At 50.2% G+C, this 17,775-nt stretch overlaps 1 protein-coding gene across 4 annotated transcripts in view; it reads right to left on the reverse strand.

Annotated features, from left to right (window-relative positions):
- Window positions 1-426: 426 nt before the first annotated feature.
- LOC148067757 (NXPE family member 3-like) overlaps window positions 427-17,775 on the reverse strand; it is a 27,884-nt gene continuing 10,535 nt past the window's right edge. The window contains exons 3-9 of one of the 4 annotated variants that reach the window (XR_015713248.1): window positions 9,265-9,729; window positions 8,911-9,203; window positions 5,881-5,951; window positions 5,622-5,816; window positions 4,273-5,517; window positions 3,881-3,969; window positions 427-3,823 (exon numbers count right to left, since the gene is read on the reverse strand). Coding sequence is in view for 1 of the 4 variants with exons in the window: in XM_087806566.1 (XP_087662692.1) it covers window positions 4,958-5,517; window positions 5,622-5,816; window positions 5,881-5,951; window positions 8,911-9,203; window positions 9,265-9,729 (1,584 nt within the window). In the remaining 3 variants the exon portion in view is untranslated. Of the gene's footprint in view, window positions 5,518-5,621; window positions 5,817-5,880; window positions 5,952-8,910; window positions 9,204-9,264; window positions 9,730-17,775 lie in introns of all 4 variants that reach the window. The other 3 variants (XR_015713247.1, XR_015713246.1, XM_087806566.1) reach the window with 3 other exon arrangements.

Raw genomic sequence — 17,775 nt, forward strand, 5'->3', positions numbered from 1 at the left:
ACACTTGTACCACTATTCCAACACGAGGATATAGTATTCCCACTACTCCAACACGAGGACGTAGTATTTTCAAAAACACAAGAAGTCTTCACAACTATTCCAACACGAGGATATAGTAATATTTCACAATTCTCACTACTCCAACACGAGGACGTAGTATTTTTCAAAAACACAAGAAATTTTCACAACTATTCCAACACGAGGATATAGTAATTTCACAATTCTCACTACTCCAACACGAGGACGTAGTATTTTTCAAAAACACAAGAAATTTTCACAACTATTCCAACACGAGGATATAGTAATTTCATAATTCTCACTACTCCAACACGAGGACGTAGTATTTTTCAAAAACACAAGAAATTTCCACAACTATTCCAACACGAGGATATAGTAATTTCTTTTAGACACTTTTCATCACATACATTCAATACCTTAACACATTTTGACAGACCTTGGAGATAGGAAAACCTTTACCCACCCAGAGAGAGGTAAAGACTCATTTAAAAATAAATGAATTCGATGGTTTTTTACCTTATCTTACTCGGCGCCTCGAGTCCACCTCCCCCGGAATGGGATCCGGCTCCTCCGAACCCTCTCTCTCAAAGGATCCTGTTCGTGACGCCAATTGAAGTAGTCGAGCAGATTCGTTGGATGGGTAGAGAGACAGAGTCCGGTCCGTGAAGTCAGGCAAAAAGGTTTATTAAGAAGTTACACAAGATGTATAACAACGAGAGGTGCGCAGAGCTCTGAGTTACGAGTGTGAAAACACGCGCATATATTCTTACAAGGCCGTTATCTACTGTTGTGAAAACATGCGCATATTTTCTTACAAGGCCGTTGTCTACTGTTGCACACAAGTCCTTATAAGGTAACATCCAGTTGGTGTTATGTCTGGCTCATGGGGTGAAAGTTACAGACAGAAGTTATTGACACGTTTCCTGAGTGTTCGGGCTTGACCTTTATTGAATAGAACACTCAGCACGTGTCACCCGAACAAATACAGGTGATAAGGTTATGCAAACAGATTGACAGAAATATAATGAGGCTTCAGAGTCCAGTACAAACTGGAGATCCCACTGAGGGCTGGAAGGCCTTGCAGGAGGTCGAAGCCTGCAGGCACCTCGTAAGAAAAACGCGCCACCAGAGGGTGGGCGCGAGCCGAAGCACCCTCAACCCGACATGCCTCGTAGCTATGGCTGATGCGAACACTCTCAGTGACGCCAAGTCCGTCCGCTATCCAGCAAAAGTTGCAGGAAAGACAGGACAGCAGAGACCAAACAGGAGCTGGGGTCCAAGGACCTGTCTGCACACCAGCGGGAGAAAATCCCCCACTTCGAGGCATAAGCCTGCGTGTCGACGAGGCCCGGGCATTCTCCAGTGTGTGGAGAACGCCCGGGTCCAAGTCCCGCTCAGCTCGTCCCGTGCAGGAGCCACACTTTGAGAGGCCGGCCCAGGGCAGCGGGGGCCTAAGTGATGGCCTACGGGTCCCTGACCGTCATGTGCACCAGGGAGTCTGGCGCTACCAGTGTTAACCTCAGCCCCTCCCGCCTCGTCCTCCGAACTAAGGGGAGGAGGAGCCGTGGAGGAGGAAAGGCGAACAGTAGTCCGGCCAGCCACTCAAGTGGGCTAAAGCGTCCGAGCCTAATGGGGGCAATCCGACGCCCTGAGGGAGAACCAGAGAGGACATCTGAAGTTCTCCTTGCTGGCGAAGAGGTCTGCCACCGGGTGACCGAACCGAGACCATATCTCGGCTCTCCACTACCTCAGACAGACCCCATTTGTCGTGGACGGCCCCCACCCGACAGTCTGTCCGCTACTGCGTTCATCTCGCCCGGTACATGCTGAGCTCTGAGAGAAAGCAAGTGACGGTCTGCCCACAGCCAAATCTTCTTTGCCACACTCAGAAGGGCTGGGGATCTGGCTCCACCTTGGCGATTTATGTACGCCACGGCGGTGGAGCTGTCGGATAGCACTAGGACGTCGGACCGTGACAGTTGGGGAGAGAGGTGAAGCAGGACATTGTAATTGCCTTTAGCTCTAGCCAGTTTATGTGACTGTACACTGGTCTACCCCGCTGGCGTAGGCCTGACTCGAGGTGCCTCCCCAACCTGTCAGAGAAGCGTCTGTGAACACCTGAGTGTAATGAAGGACGCAACCCAATGGAACTCTCCATCTGAGGTTGGCTAGAGAGTTCCAAAACTGGATGTCCTGCAAAACCCGAGCGGGAAGGCACACTTTTTTCCTACCTCGTTCCCACTTGAGGTCTAGCTTGAGACGACCAAACCATCTCTGAAGCTCCTTCATATGCAGCAAGCCCAGCCGAACTACCGTGTGAGCTGCTGCCATGAGCCCCAGGAGGGACATAACAGTGCCTGCTGTTGTCACATGACACCGAGCTTCCAGCAACTGTGTTGTCAGTCGGAGAATGGGCTGGATACGCACGTCCGGGAGGCGCGCGTATCCCTCCTCCGAGTTCAACAGTACCCCCAGGTAAACCAACTGTTGAACTGGAGTCAGAGCGCTCTTGCTGAGGTTCACCGTGAACCCCAGGGTGGCAATATGGCTCAACACCTTCTGTGTGTGAGCGTAACTTTCTGCCTCTGACCTGGCAAGGATCAACCAGTCGTCCAGATAGGTCAAGATCCTTACCCCACTCACTCTTAATGGCTCCAGTGCCGCCTCCACACACTTGGTGAAGGTCCTGGGTGCCAGAGTGTAGCCGCACGGGACTCGAGTGTATTGAAACACACGATCCTCAAGGGCGAAACGCAAGTACTTTCGATGTCTCTTGACTATCGGTATGTGAAAGTACGCGTCGGTCAGGTCGATAGATGTCATCCAATCTCCTGGACTTACACCTGAGAGCAATTTCTTGACCGTCAACATGCGAAACGGGCGGGTAGCTATGAATTTGTTCAAATAGCTGAGGCACAAGGAAGTACCGGGAATAAAACCCTGTCATCCTCTCGGCTGCAGGAACCAGTTCTACGACCTCCTTCTGCCGCAGAGTAGACACCTCGTTTCTCAAACAGGATAATTTCTCCTGCTCCGCCACGCGAGTCCAGAGAATCCCTGAAAAACGCGGGGGTTGACGGGCAAATTGTAGCGCATAGCCCCGCCTGATTACTCCACCCAGCCATTTGGAATGAAGTAAAACCAGGCGACTCCAAGCCGAATAATTTCCTGCAGAACCGCAGCCCTGGCGAACTCTGGGTTGTCCTCCGGCCCGCCCCCGCGAACGTCCAAGAGCAGGCCTTAGACGAAAGGGCATCAAACAAGCCGCTTCTCTATCTCTTGAATCAACAGAGCATGTACTCGAGTTGGATTCACTAGAACCCCCGCTCTCATACATAAAATCCGGCTCTGTGTGAGAAACGCGCAAGGGCGCGTGAGAAACCTCAGATGCGTGTCGTGCGTGTTCCCTTTCCCCCCCGGAAGTCTTCCCAACTCCCTGAGCAGTTCTTAGTGTGGCTCAACTGACAAAACCCGCGATGTGGAGGAATGTGCTGGAGAATTAAACCGGAGCTGATGTGAGTTCAGAATAGGTCGCGCACGCGTCGGCACCGCATCACTCACCAAGTCCAGTACATTCTCAAGCTCCGCTGGCGGTCCTGACCTGCTCATCACTCGTGAGATCCGACCGCCAAGCACCTCTCCAGTTGATCGACCAGAAGGGGCGGAAGCGCCTTGCCCTCGCCTGGTCTCAGAACGGCGAAAAAACTTGCGCGTAAAAGCACCATGTTGCGTCAGTTCCATGGCGTTTCCTCTTTTCCGCCGCCATACGTGACGTCCTCCACGGTGCCAGTGCTTGTTGACAGCGCTGTGGGGAAAGGAACAACCTCCGGTCAACAGACATGTCCGGACCAGTTCCACTCACCTCAGCTGTCAAGCTCTGTCGGGCACGAGCGCTGGTTGACGCGGAAGTAAACACAGCTGACTCGGTAGGTCTCGCGGACCTCTGCGCTTCTGTAAATAAAACACATGTGGCTGGAGTCTGCCCCTCATTCGTGTGGACAGACTCCGTTATTACAGTCTCGGCATGACCCGGACGAAGGGGTTTAAAACCTCCTTCGAACTGTGTTCTGAGAGGAAACTCACGCCGTCTATGAACGGCAGAGCATGTTAGCTTAGCATTAGCGGCGAAAGTTTCTAATGACGCCTGTGAATACGTCACACTCACAGGCGGAAACACATGCGCACTAACACTTATTCAAGTGAACCCGTCGAGTGCACTGCAGGAGGGCCATGTGGCCTGCAAGAGATACTTACCTGATCGCTCTCGCATACCTCATGGCCGACTCCATGCAGCGAGCCAGTCGTCCTCATCTTCGACGTCTGTTCATGATCGAGGGACGACTCAGCTCGACTCATCAGGGCCCAACACGTTGGAACATGAGCTTGTCGAGTGCACCGCACAGGACTGCCATGTTGTTTGTATTTCTTAAATAACATGGCATTAACCTGTCTTGATCATAATCATGATCTCTGAGGGGGCGTGGGTCGACAAGCCTCGAACGCTTCCCGACGAAGCAGACGTGTGTCTCCTCTTCAGGGAGTCTTCGTGCACACATTGTTCACTTCAATATTCATCGCCATCATTACATTCCACTGTCAAGAGCTTTCTTGCTGAGTTGTAAAGGAGGAAGTGCGTCGGGTGTTTCCCGCCTTTATAGGAAGTGGACTGCCCCCTGCTGGGTGGCGAGTTCATTAAGCTTTCTCAGAGACGAGGCGGTGCCTCGGGGTAAACCAATAGCGAAGCCGTTAGAGGGTGGAGCACCAATGAAGTAGAACTGTTGCATTTACATTTAAACAGATCTTGGAAAAAAAACTCAACCCCAACACAAAAAGACAGAAACACTCACCACCCGAGTCATTACAGGTTGAGTGTAGTCACAGCTCACTCAAACTAGGATATACACCAGAAGGAATGGAATAAGCTTCAGAAAAAGAACTTCTAGCTCTTAATTCCTGGGCAAATGTAAGACAAGAGGACATTCATCATGTTCTTTATGATGGGAGCTTGAGGGTGAAGATCATGGGGAAGAGAGTGAGCCAAAGTCATCTCCCAGGCGTCCACCAAGCTGACATTGACCCCTTTGAAGATAGCCCTGAGGATCCTGTTCTGCTCCATCGACGAAAAGTCGCTGTTGCTCCACGCAACGCTAGTGCCTAACTTCCTGAGGTTTGGCGTCCTGATAACAACCAAGGTGGCTGGAGCTCTGTTCAGCAGTTGGATCACAGAATCACGGATGCCTTGAAGCCGTCGGATGTAAAACTCAATTGGGAACGAGGCGAGGTGAGCCCAGACGCCGATGACCACAACCATTTTGGCTCCTCCGGCCAGTTTGTCCAGTTCATTAGCAACGTAGCGAAGCTCACCGACAGGAAGTGGAGGCGGTAATTGTTCGACGGAGTAACCGTGGTACCGGTACCTGACTATAGTTTTTCTTGCATCATCAATAGCCATGAAAGGTCCAATGTTGCTGAGGCTGTTGAAGTCAAATCGCTTTAAGTCTATGAATAGAACAGAAACAATGTAATTTATTATGATTTATTTCAAAAAGGCCAACAAGCTACAGATTTGAAAACTAGAAAGAAAGATATTTTTAAAAAATCACCTGGTACAGTTCCAGTTAAAAACAGGTACCACTGCTTGATGGTGGAGTCTCCATACAGGTGGATTATTTTATTTTGCAGACATTCACTGATGTCTGCGGGAGCGTTAAACTGCCTTACTGGGGCGCTGCTCAAAGAATTCCACACACCTTGGAAGTAGTAACCAGGCTGGCTAATATCAGGACGCATTCCCACACCTGTGTCAACAGAAGGAAAATAATATTTAAAATAATTGTGATTGATCGATAAAAGTGTGGTTACCTTTGATCGCAGGCAGGACGTTGATGCTCTGGACTCCCATGGGTGGAATGAAGACCTTCATGTTGATTTTACTGAGAAAGAAACAAGAATTTAGGAACTTATAGCTTACTACATCACTCTTTATTTCTCTCTTCAGCTCTCCACGAAGGCGGTTGCTCTCCCTACTGCACTTGTCCTGTCTTATCTGTCAGAGACTCAACATTTCTTCCTAAACCTAAATTAACTATGGATCTGGTCAGTTGGTCTCTGAATGCAATTTTAATGAACTTATCTTCATTGGAAAACATCTGTGGATGCTCCCCCACTCATCAGGATCTGTGTCAACATTCTTCCGATGATAAGAAAACCCCACACCAGGTGGAATTAGCATTTCACAACTTCGAGTGAGTAATCACAGCAGAGGAGCGATATTTCAGGGCAATAAAGTCCAAACAACAAACGGTCAAGCTAAACCTTCAGTGAACGAGGAGTTCAACACTCCATGTGAGATTCTGACCAACCAAGATCAGATAAGAACTTTTATGGCTTCCTGCAGACGCAGAGTTGGTGAAGATTGGCGAACCAACATTGAAAGTGATAACAGATGTCTTCATAGGCAAAATGTGTGTGTGTGTGGGTCTTGGATAATATTCATTGAAATGTGTATTACCTGCTTAAAGAAATATACTTGTAAGTGAACGGAGCTACGTGCAAGGTGTTTGAAGTTATCAAAATGAAGAAAGTAATCACAGATGAAATATAAGAATTGAATTAATCATTATCAAAACCATTTTGTAATACGTGTTCTTCATTGGTCATGTTTGGTGTTATTTGAATGTTCGCGCTCCGTGGGAAAAGAATCTAGAAAGAACAAATCATTTTAAAGCATTTTTAATGTACATATGATTTTTCTTGTGTGATGAGAAGAAAAGACAATTGGAGAGGTGAGAAGGAGGAGGAGGGGGTGTCAGTCTGGAAGGACCCTTTTCCCGCCGAAGAAACGTCAACCAATCATAAGGGTTTGCCCCTTTTTACGATCACTAAGTTTCAACATAAGAACTGTGTTCAACTTAGAGAATGTGTGTTGTTCCGAAAAACAGAGCGTACCTCGTAACATCAGAGTTTATCAGCTCCCGCGTCATAAACTGGTTCATCACCAACTGCCTTCAAGACGATCTACGGCCTCCTGACGAACTCCTGCAAGTCCAAACTGAGGACCGCACTGAAGGACCCGCTTCCAGCATCCTTCCAGACTCCGCAAAGTTCCATGAGTTTCTTGATAATCTTGACCAGACCGGTCAGATTATTCCAATATTCGCAGCACGTCTCCCAGACTGCGAATCTCCATCAAGAAGCAACAGCCCGTGAATCATCCTTACCTCCCGTAAGAAGAAAGTGTTCCTGACCTAAAAGACTTTCACTCAGCGAAGTGAACATTCCAGGCGTTCAGCGCGTTCACGTGAGGTGTCTACAACCAGGAAGCCGACACTGTGATTCATTGGACCGCGTGGCCCCCTCGTCGAAAGAACTTTGATTCCCTCGTTCCTGACTGTCTTCCTCATCATCCTCTCCTTCATCCTCATCCTCCAACTCCGTCATCCACCCGCTTGCCACCTTCATCTGGTCTCCAGCTGCTGCCTAAACCGCCAATCAACATCTACCGTCAAGTAAGAAGCTGATCTCTTCATCTTGAACAAATTGATTTGTGTCTGGGTTGTTTAATATGCGGGTAGTCTAGTATTATTTCGTACACGATTCTTTTCCCGTTTCCGTTTTATTCTCGGGTCCGAAACTTACCATAACATACTCATTTTTGTCATTCATTATTCATTCCTTTTTAAATAAATCTATAAAACGTCACGTCGTTGTACGCGTCTCTATTCTGGTGTAATAACGGTCAATTTAAGAGCCTCTTACTAAATAAAGAACAGATAATCACGACAAAAGTAGTAAACTTCAGTTAAATGAGATTGATTAAAACTAGTGTTTCATAGTTAATTAATTAGGCCAATTAATTAATTATTATTCACGTAAATGTAATAGTTTCCCTTGAACTATAACCAAGGATGGTGCCCCCTTTCTTCAGGTAAATCTTACCTAGAGGCAATTTTCTACCAGAACTTAGATGTTCTGAAAATAAACCTTTTTATAAGGCCTATAAATCACTACACAATGGATACAATTTTTTCAACCTGAAGAGCTGGCGATGGGGAGCCCACATGTCCTGCGGAAACGCACGCGGCTGAAACATTGTGGATTCCTGTGGAAAGTGGTGGGATCTTGTGGCTGTTGGTTCTTTCCGTTGAGGACGCGGATGACATCTACCTATTTGGATTTATACTAACTGGATTTCTGCCTTTTGGAGCTGGTGGATATCTGGTGTCCTGTCCTTTCTGAGACGCAGATTCTGGTGTCCAACAGTGGAGGAGGACACCCGGTCGTTTGTATGGGCATGTCCTGTGTGCTCCCAGGACAAGACCTCCACCACCAACCCAGTGATTGGATTCTCGAATGCACTACAGCGTCGTGTCGACGTGACTCTGACTGAAATGCTGACGGAGCATGGTTGGAAACTGGACGCCATTCTCGCTCAGAGTGGTCGGCTGACTGCGGTTCATGACCTCGTCCATTCATTAGGTACTATCTTGCAGACAGCTTGGCTTGATGCATGATTTGGCCATTTGGAAGCGTCAGAGAGGCCACTGAAAAGACTCAAGGTCCTTGGAAAATTCCAACCTGTTCCAAAACAAGTCTCAATCTGAACTCTTCCAGTCTGGCCTTGGAGGCCAGTTATCAGATTTCTCTTTGGAAGACACGTCGACATGACGCTCCACTAACGGACCAGCTCCCAAGGCCACCTGCAGGCAGACACTAGGACATATTGGGAGAATTTGGGAGAGACATGCTCCTACAACTCACCGTCTACGCGTTACCTTCTCCCCCACGACACACCCCGGCTAGTGGGACTTGCTGAGCGCTCTAACCATATTCGTAAACTGCATGTTAAATCTTCAGAGGTAGAATGGACTTAAAAATTGAAAACCTGCTTACCTCTGAAAGAGCTTTGTGTAGGGCCCAAATTTTGCCGAAAACCTTTGCATGAAATGTTTGGTCCTGGTGTTACAGTCCAGCTTCTTCGGTTTGTAGCAGAACCACGGGTCTCCTGTCTGGATGTTAGTGAAGTTGCATATTGCCTCCTTTGTGGAACGCAGACAGAAATTACAGGTGCTTGTTTCAAACGTTTTCCCACTCTGGAAGATGCTTGAAAATCGAATTCTATCAGGAAATTGTTTGGCTACTCTGCGCAGCACCGTGATGGCTTCACTGGTGTGAATCAAAGTCACCTACAAAATACAAAGTGAATCTTAGTTTACTTATCAACATAAAATAAAAATATAATCTTACCTCAACAGCTGCTTCTCCAATCCAGAGTAAAGGAAACACAGCAGAGTAGGATCCATTGAGATGGTCCGCAACTTGTCCAGTGACACCAGCATGTAGAAGTGGGTTGTGCAGTCGTGCAATTATGAAATCTCCTCCAGTCTTTTTAGGATTCTTCTGGAAGTCTTTCATTTTTATCATGACCTTTAGCTGATCACCGACGTGCCACTGCTTCCCCCCATCTTTCGGTAAAATAAGAAAGTTGCTGCCACGAGGATTACTGGTTTGATAAAAAGAGAAATTAGATTGTATTGGGGGAGTTTCAGGCCAGCGATTAGATTCCAAAAGGAGGCGCTCTTCCAAATCATACGCTGGCAAAAAAGGATGAGGCTTGCAGGTAAAAACAATATTTGGTGGCTTTAAAATGAAGGTTTTGTTGACTCGATTTGTCGCTCTCAAGAATGGTGGCCGTAGAGGTCTGGCAAGACCCTGGAGAATGAAAAGATTGATTCAAATTTAACTTTACAACATCTTCATATTTAAGGTAAGGTAAGGTAAGGTAAAATTTATGTGGCAAAAATAAAATTAAAAAGAAAATATATAGAACAAATAATAATAATTCAAGAATATGGCTACTTGGCAGTTTCAAGTGTCTTTGTCACGACTCCTCCTCCCAACCTGGGAGTCCGGCCCTCCTCATTACAACCTGCCAGCAATCAGTGAAAGAGCACAAGAACCTGCTCAGATATCCATTCTATGCCAGACCGTCTGAAAACCCCTGAGTTATCTATCATAACCACAGGTTCTACAAATTGGTGTGAAGCCCTCTAACGGCTTCACTATTGGTTTACCCCGAGGCACCGCCTCGTCTCTGAGAAAGCTTAATGAACTCGCCACCCAGCAGGGGGCAGTCCACTTCCTATAAAGGCGGGAAACACCCGCCGCACTTCCTCCAACTGAAAACTCAGCAAGAAGGGAGGCCGCTGGGCGACGAGGTTAGAGGGCTTCGCACCAATTCGTAGAACCTGAGGTTATGATAGATAACTCTAACGGCTTCGCTATTGGTTTAAACCCAAGGCGAAGCCTGACGGGATAAATGTACCCCGAGCTGGTCGCCGCTCCTGAAGCAGCATCGCTAGGGCCCTGCCAGCCCAGGATCCAAGTCTACTGGAGCCGTGGGCCTCGAGGGGGGCACAGCAGCGCTCAAAACCGTATGAGCTACTAATCTCGCCGTCACGTCGAGGAGATAGGCGTTAGCAAAGGTTGACGTGGACGCCCAAGAAGCAGCTGAGCAGATGTCCTCTGCTGCCACACCCAGTGAAGAGCCACTGAGGCTGTCACACCACAGGTGGAATGTGCCCTCAGTCCGCTAGGAGCAGATCCACCCGCTGCTTGGTCGGCCCAGATAATGGCCGATCTCACCCAATGAAAAAACCTCTGGGAGGAGATCGCCTCACCCCATCGGCATCTACTGCGGCAGATGAATAGGGCATCTGAGGGCAGTTCAGAAGGAGCTCAGAAGAAAGATCAGGGAGGGAAAGGAGAGGTATAGGAGGAAGATGGACGAGAGTCTGGCCAATAACGACACCAGAGATGTCTGGAGAGGTTTGAAATCCATATCCGGACATCAGACCAGGCTCTCTGTAGCGGCGGGGGATCAGAATTGGGCTGACAACTTAAACAGTTATTTTTCAAGGTTTGAGGTGTCGGCTTCCCCCCCTGCTCTTCCACCATTCACACCTCTACATTTACCTTCTCCTCCCCCCCGAGCTTGTATTTTTTCAGCCCCCCCCGCTGACTCCACAGGGGACAATGCCCCCCCACCCCAGCCTGTCCCTCACACCTCTCCAGGTGATAAATCAGCTCAGGAGAACCAGGACAACAAAGGCCCCTGGACCAGACGGCATCGGTGGCAAAGTACTCAAGACGTGCTCTGACCAGCTATGTGAAATTGTTGGACTTCTGTTCAACATGAGCTTGACCCTGGGAAGAGTTCCACTACTGTGGAAGACGTCCTGTGTGGTACCGGTGCCGAAGACTCAGCACCCTAAGGATCCCAGCTGCTACAGACCTGTGGCCTTGACATCCCACCTAATGAAGGCTCTGGAGCGGCTCGTCCTTAGTTACCTGAGTCCTCTGGTGCGCTCCTCCATGGATCCGTTGCAGTTTGCCTACCAACCTGACATCGGCGTGGAGGACGCCATCATCTTCCTTCTCCACCAACCACTTTCTCACCTGGAGTCGCCTGGAAGCACTGTGAGGATCCTTTTCCTGGATCTAAGCAGTGCTTTCAATACCATCAGGTCAGACATCCTGAGGGACAAGCTTGAGCTGTCTGGAGCGGACACTCACCTCACGGACTGGATTGTGGACTACCTCACCAACCGTCCACAGTTCGTGAGGACCCGGGATGGTGTTTCGAAGACTGTACTGTGCAGTGTAGGGGTCCCCCAGGGAACAGTGTTGGCACCGTTCCTTTTTTCACTGTACACTGCAGACTTCCAACACCTGTCTCCCACCAGTCACCTGCAAAAGTTCTCGGACGACTCCGCCATCGTCGGCCTCATTAAGGACGGGGATGATGGGTCGTACCGGGGACTTGTCCAGGACTTTGTTGACTGGTGCCTGGAAAACCACCTCCAGATCAACTCCAGCAAAACTAAGGAGTTGATTGTGGATTTCCGGCGGTGTCCCTCCATCTCCCCCTCACCACTGAACATCCAGGGACAGGACATTGAGATTGTCACGTCTTACAAGTTCCTGGGTGTTCACCTCAACAACCGCCTGGACTGGGTGGATAACACTGCTGCTCTTTATAAAAAAAGGGCGGAGTACAATCTACCTGCTCCGGAGGTTGAGGTCGTTTGGTGTCCAGGGGCCACTCCTGAAGTCATTCTATGACTCAGTAGTGGCCTATGCCATCTTCAACGGTGTGGTCTGCTGGGGGAGCAGCATGACAGCAAAGGATAGGGCTAAACTGGACAGCCTTATTAAGAAGGCCGGTTACGTCCTAGGGCGCCCCATGGATCCTGTGGAGAAAGTGACTGGGAGGAGGATACAGAGCAAGCTGGCCTCCATGAGGAAGAACTTATCTCACCCTCTCCAGCACACACTGAGGGCATTGAGGAGCTCCATCAGTGATAGGATGCTCCATCCCCGGTGTGTGAGGGAGAGGTACCGCAGGTCCTTCCTCCCTGCTGCCATCAGACTCCACAATAAGAACACACCAAGATAATTATTTAACTGCACCTTTCTTGTTATTTTTGTAAATATGATTGTGTATATAATATAGTGCAGATTTATTTTCTATTCTATTTAGATTTTTTCTTTTCTTTTTAATATTTTATTTCTGGGTGTTTTATTTTTTGGTATATTGCTCTTGCTGTTGTTAAAACGAATTTCCCCTCGCGGGACAATAAAGGATTCTGATGATGATGATCAGAGCGCCTAAACACAACTTTCTTACTTTCAGAGCTATTCATGGTCAGGCTCCTCCTTACATCACTGATCTGATCCAGCCTTACACCCCAGCTCGGTCTCTGATGTCTGTGGATCAGAATCTACTTATGGTTCCACGCACACGGCTCAGGACCAGAGGAGAGAAATCTTTTCAGGCTGTTGCTCCTAAGCTTTGGAACAATCTTCCTCTCTCTTTGCACTTGATGGAGTCTACTGACTCCTTTAAGAAACATCTTAAGACGTTTCTATTTGTTCAGGCTTTTCCTTGAATTTCTCGAACTCCTGTGTTGTTCTCGGTGTTGTCTTGATCTTTGAAGTATGTACTGTTTTGAGTATTGTTTTGATTGTTAAAGCGCTTTGTGACCCTGGTCTCGAAAAGCGCTATATAAATAAATATTACTTACTTACTTACTTAACACAGCCACCCGCAGCAATGACACCGAAGACTCCTCGACGCCAAGAAAAGACACTCAGGGCTAGTGGAGAGAGCACAAGCTCACTCGCTCTCTTCGTGGTTGTTAGTGTCAGAAGGACCGATACCTTGAAGACAAGATATCCAGTGGGACTTGGTCAAGAGGCTCGAAGGTCGGGCCTGTGAGAGAGTCCAGTACAAACTGGAGATCCCACTGAAGGCTGGAAGGCCTTGCAGGTGGTCGAAGCCTGCCGGCAGCCCATTAGACAAAGGCGCCACCAGAGGGTGGGCGCGAGCCGAAACACCCTCAACCCGACATGCCTTGTTGCTATGACTGATGCGAACACTCTCAGTGTCGCCAAGTCCGTCCGCTATCCAGCAAAAGTTGCAGGAAAGACAGGACAGCAGAGACCAAACAGGAGCTGGGGTCCAAGGACCTGTCTGCACACCAGCGGGAGAAAATCCCCCACTTCGAGGCATAAAGCCTGCTCTGGGGAACGCCCGGGTCCAAAGTCCCGCTCAGCTCGTCCCGTGCAGGAGCCACACTTTGAGAGGCCGGCCCAGGGCAGCGGGGGGCCCAAGGGACGGCAAGGAGCGATACCTTGAAAGACAAGATATCCAGTGGGACTTGGTCAAGAGGCTCGAAGGTCGGGCCTGTGAGAGAGTCCAGTACAAACTGGAGATCCCACTGAGGGCTGGAAGGCCTTGCAGGAGGTCGAAGCCTGCAGGCACCCCGTAAGAAAAACGCGCCACCAGAGGGTGGGCGCGAGCCGAAGCACCCTCAACCCGAATCTTCCTCTCTCTTTGCACTTGATGGAGTCTACTGACTCCTTTAAGAAACATCTTAAGACGTTTCTATTTGTTCAGGCTTTTCCTTGAATTTCTCGAACTCCTGTGTTGTTCTCGGTGTTGTCTTGATCTTTGAAGTATGTACTGTTTTGAGTATTGTTTTGATTGTTAAAGCGCTTTGTGACCCTGGTCTCGAAAAGCGCTATATAAATAAATATTACTTACTTACTTACTTAACACAGCCACCCGCAGCAATGACACCGAAGACTCCTCGACGCCAAGAAAAGACACTCAGGGCTAGTGGAGAGAGCACAAGCTCACTCGCTCTCTTCGTGGTTGTTAGTGTCAGAAGGACCGATACCTTGAAGACAAGATATCCAGTGGGACTTGGTCAAGAGGCTCGAAGGTCGGGCCTGTGAGAGAGTCCAGTACAAACTGGAGATCCCACTGAAGGCTGGAAGGCCTTGCAGGTGGTCGAAGCCTGCCGGCAGCCCATAAGACAAAGGCGCCACCAGAGGGTGGGCGCGAGCCGAAACACCCTCAACCCGACATGCCTTGTTGCTATGACTGATGCGAACACTCTCAGTGTCGCCAAGTCCGTCCGCTATCCAGCAAAAGTTGCAGGAAAGACAGGACAGCAGAGACCAAACAGGAGCTGGGGTCCAAGGACCTGTCTGCACACCAGCGGGAGAAAATCCCCCACTTCGAGGCATAAAGCCTGCTCTGGGGAACGCCCGGGTCCAAAGTCCCGCTCAGCTCGTCCCGTGCAGGAGCCACACTTTGAGAGGCCGGCCCAGGGCAGCGGGGGGCCCAAGGGACGGCAAGGAGCGATACCTTGAAAGACAAGATATCCAGTGGGACTTGGTCAAGAGGCTCGAAGGTCGGGCCTGTGAGAGAGTCCAGTACAAACTGGAGATCCCACTGAGGGCTGGAAGGCCTTGCAGGAGGTCGAAGCCTGCAGGCACCCCGTAAGAAAAACGCGCCCCCAGAGGGTGGGCGCGAGCCGAAGCACCCTCAACCCGAATCTTCCTCTCTCTTTGCACTTGATGGAGTCTACTGACTCCTTTAAGAAACATCTTAAGACGTTTCTATTTGTTCAGGCTTTTCCTTGAATTTCTCGAACTCCTGTGTTGTTCTCGGTGTTGTCTTGATCTTTGAAGTATGTACTGTTTTGAGTATTGTTTTGATTGTTAAAGCGCTTTGTGACCCTGGTCTCGAAAAGCGCTATATAAATAAATATTACTTACTTACTTACTTAACACAGCCACCCGCAGCAATGACACCGAAGACTCCTCGACGCCAAGAAAAGACACTCAGGGCTAGTGGAGAGAGCACAAGCTCACTCGCTCTCTTCGTGGTTGTTAGTGTCAGAAGGACCGATACCTTGAAGACAAGATATCCAGTGGGACTTGGTCAAGAGGCTCGAAGGTCGGGCCTGTGAGAGAGTCCAGTACAAACTGGAGATCCCACTGAAGGCTGGAAGGCCTTGCAGGTGGTCGAAGCCTGCCGGCAGCCCATAAGACAAAGGCGCCACCAGAGGGTGGGCGCGAGCCGAAACACCCTCAACCCGACATGCCTTGTTGCTATGACTGATGCGAACACTCTCAGTGTCGCCAAGTCCGTCCGCTATCCAGCAAAAGTTGCAGGAAAGACAGGACAGCAGAGACCAAACAGGAGCTGGGGTCCAAGGACCTGTCTGCACACCAGCGGGAGAAAATCCCCCACTTCGAGGCATAAAGCCTGCTCTGGGGAACGCCCGGGTCCAAAGTCCCGCTCAGCTCGTCCCGTGCAGGAGCCACACTTTGAGAGGCCGGCCCAGGGCAGCGGGGGGCCCAAGGGACGGCAAGGAGCGATACCTTGAAAGACAAGATATCCAGTGGGACTTGGTCAAGAGGCTCGAAGGTCGGGCCTGTGAGAGAGTCCAGTACAAACTGGAGATCCCACTGAGGGCTGGAAGGCCTTACAGGAGGTCGAAGCCTGCAGGCACCCCGTAAGAAAAACGCGCCACCAGAGGGTGGGCGCGAGCCGAAGCACCCTCAACCCGACATGCCTCGTAGCTATGGCTGATGCGAACAGGCTCAGTGTCGCCAAGTCCGTCTGCTATCCAGCAAAAGTTGCAGGAAAGACAGGACAGCAGAGACCAAACAGGAGCTGGGGTCCAAGGACCTGTCTGCACACCAGTGGGAGAAAATCCTCCACTTCGAGGCATAAAGCCTGCGTGTCGACGGGGCCCGGGCGTTCTCTAGCGTGTGTCCAAAGTCCCGCTCAGCTCGTCCCGTGCAGGAGCCACACTTTGAGAGGCCACCCCAGGGCAGCGGGGGCCCAAGGGATGGCCCACGGGTCCCTGACCGTCATGCGCACCAGGGAGTCTGGCGCTACCAGCATTAACCTCAGCCTCTCCCGCCTCGTCCTCCGAACTAAGGGGAGGAGGAGCCGCGGAGGAGGGAAGGTGAACAGTAGTCCGGCCGGCCAACTCAAGTGGGCTAAAGCGTCCATGCCTAGTGGGGGCAATCCGATGCCCTGAGGGAGAACCAGAGAGGACATCTGAAGTTCTCCTTGCTGGCAAAGAGGTCTGCCACCGGGTGACCGAACCGAGACCATATCTCGGCTCTACACTGCCTCGGACAGACCCCATTCGTCGTGGACGGCCCCCACCCGACAGTCTGTCCACTACTGCGTTGAGCTCGCCCGGTACATGCTGAGCTCTGAGAGAAGGCAAGTGACGGTCTGCCCACAGCCAAAACTTCTTTGCCACACTCAGAAGGGCTGGGGATCTGGCTCCACCTTGGCGATTAATGTACGCCACGGCAGTGGAGCTGTCGGATAGCACTAGGACGTCGGACCGTGACAGGGGAGAGAGGTGAAGCAGGACGTTGTAAATTGCCTTTAGCTCTAGCCAGATTATGTGACTGTACAGTGGTCTACCCTCTGGCGTAGGCCTGACCCGAGGTGCCTCCTCAACCTGTCAGAGAAGCGTCTGTGAACACCTGAGTGTAAAGAAGGACGCAACCCAATGGAACTCTCCGTCTGAGGTTGGCTAGAGAGTCCCAAAAACTGGATGTCCTGCAAAACCCGAGCGGGAAGGCGCAATTTTTGACCCTGTTCCCGCTTGAGGTCTAGCTTGAAACCAAACCATCTCTGAAGCTCCCTCATATGCAGCAAGCACAGCCGAAATACTGTGTGAGCTGCTGCCGTGAGCCCCAGGAGGGACATAACAGTGCCTGCTGTCGTCACATGACGCCGAGCTTCCAGCAACTGTGTTGTAAGTCGGAGAATGGGCTGGATACGCACGTCCGGGAGGCGCGCGTATCCCTCCTCCGTGTTCAACAGTACCCCCTGGTAAACTAACTGTTGAACTGGAGTCAGAGCGCTCTTGCTGAGGTTCACCGTGAACCCCAGGGTGGCAATATGGCTCAACACCTTCTGTGTGTGAGTGTAACTTTCTGCCTCTGACCGGGCAAGGATCAACCAGTCATCCAGATAGGTCAAGATCCTCACCCCACTCACTCTTAATGGCTCCAGTGCCGCCTCCACACACTTGGTGAAGGTCATGGGTGCCAGAGTGTAGCCGAACAGGAGCCGAGTGTATTGAAACACACGATTCTCGAAGGCAAAAAGCCAGTACTTTTGATGTGAAAGTACGCGTCAGTCAGGTCGATAGATGTCATCCAATCTCCTGGACTAACACCTTTGAGCAGTTCCTTGACCGTCAACATGCGAAACGGGCGGGTAGCTATGAATTTGTTCAAATAGCTCAGGTCCAGTATGGGTCTCCAACCCACGGACTTCTTGGCACAAGGAAGTACCGGGAGTAAAACCCTGTCATCATCTCTGCTGCAGGAAGCAGCTCTACTGCAGCAGAGTAGAGACCTCGT

This window comes from Callionymus lyra, chromosome 13 (assembly GCF_982586985.1).
Source record: "Callionymus lyra chromosome 13, fCalLyr1.hap1.1, whole genome shotgun sequence".
NCBI classification, from domain to species: Eukaryota; Metazoa; Chordata; class Actinopteri; order Syngnathiformes; family Callionymidae; genus Callionymus; species Callionymus lyra.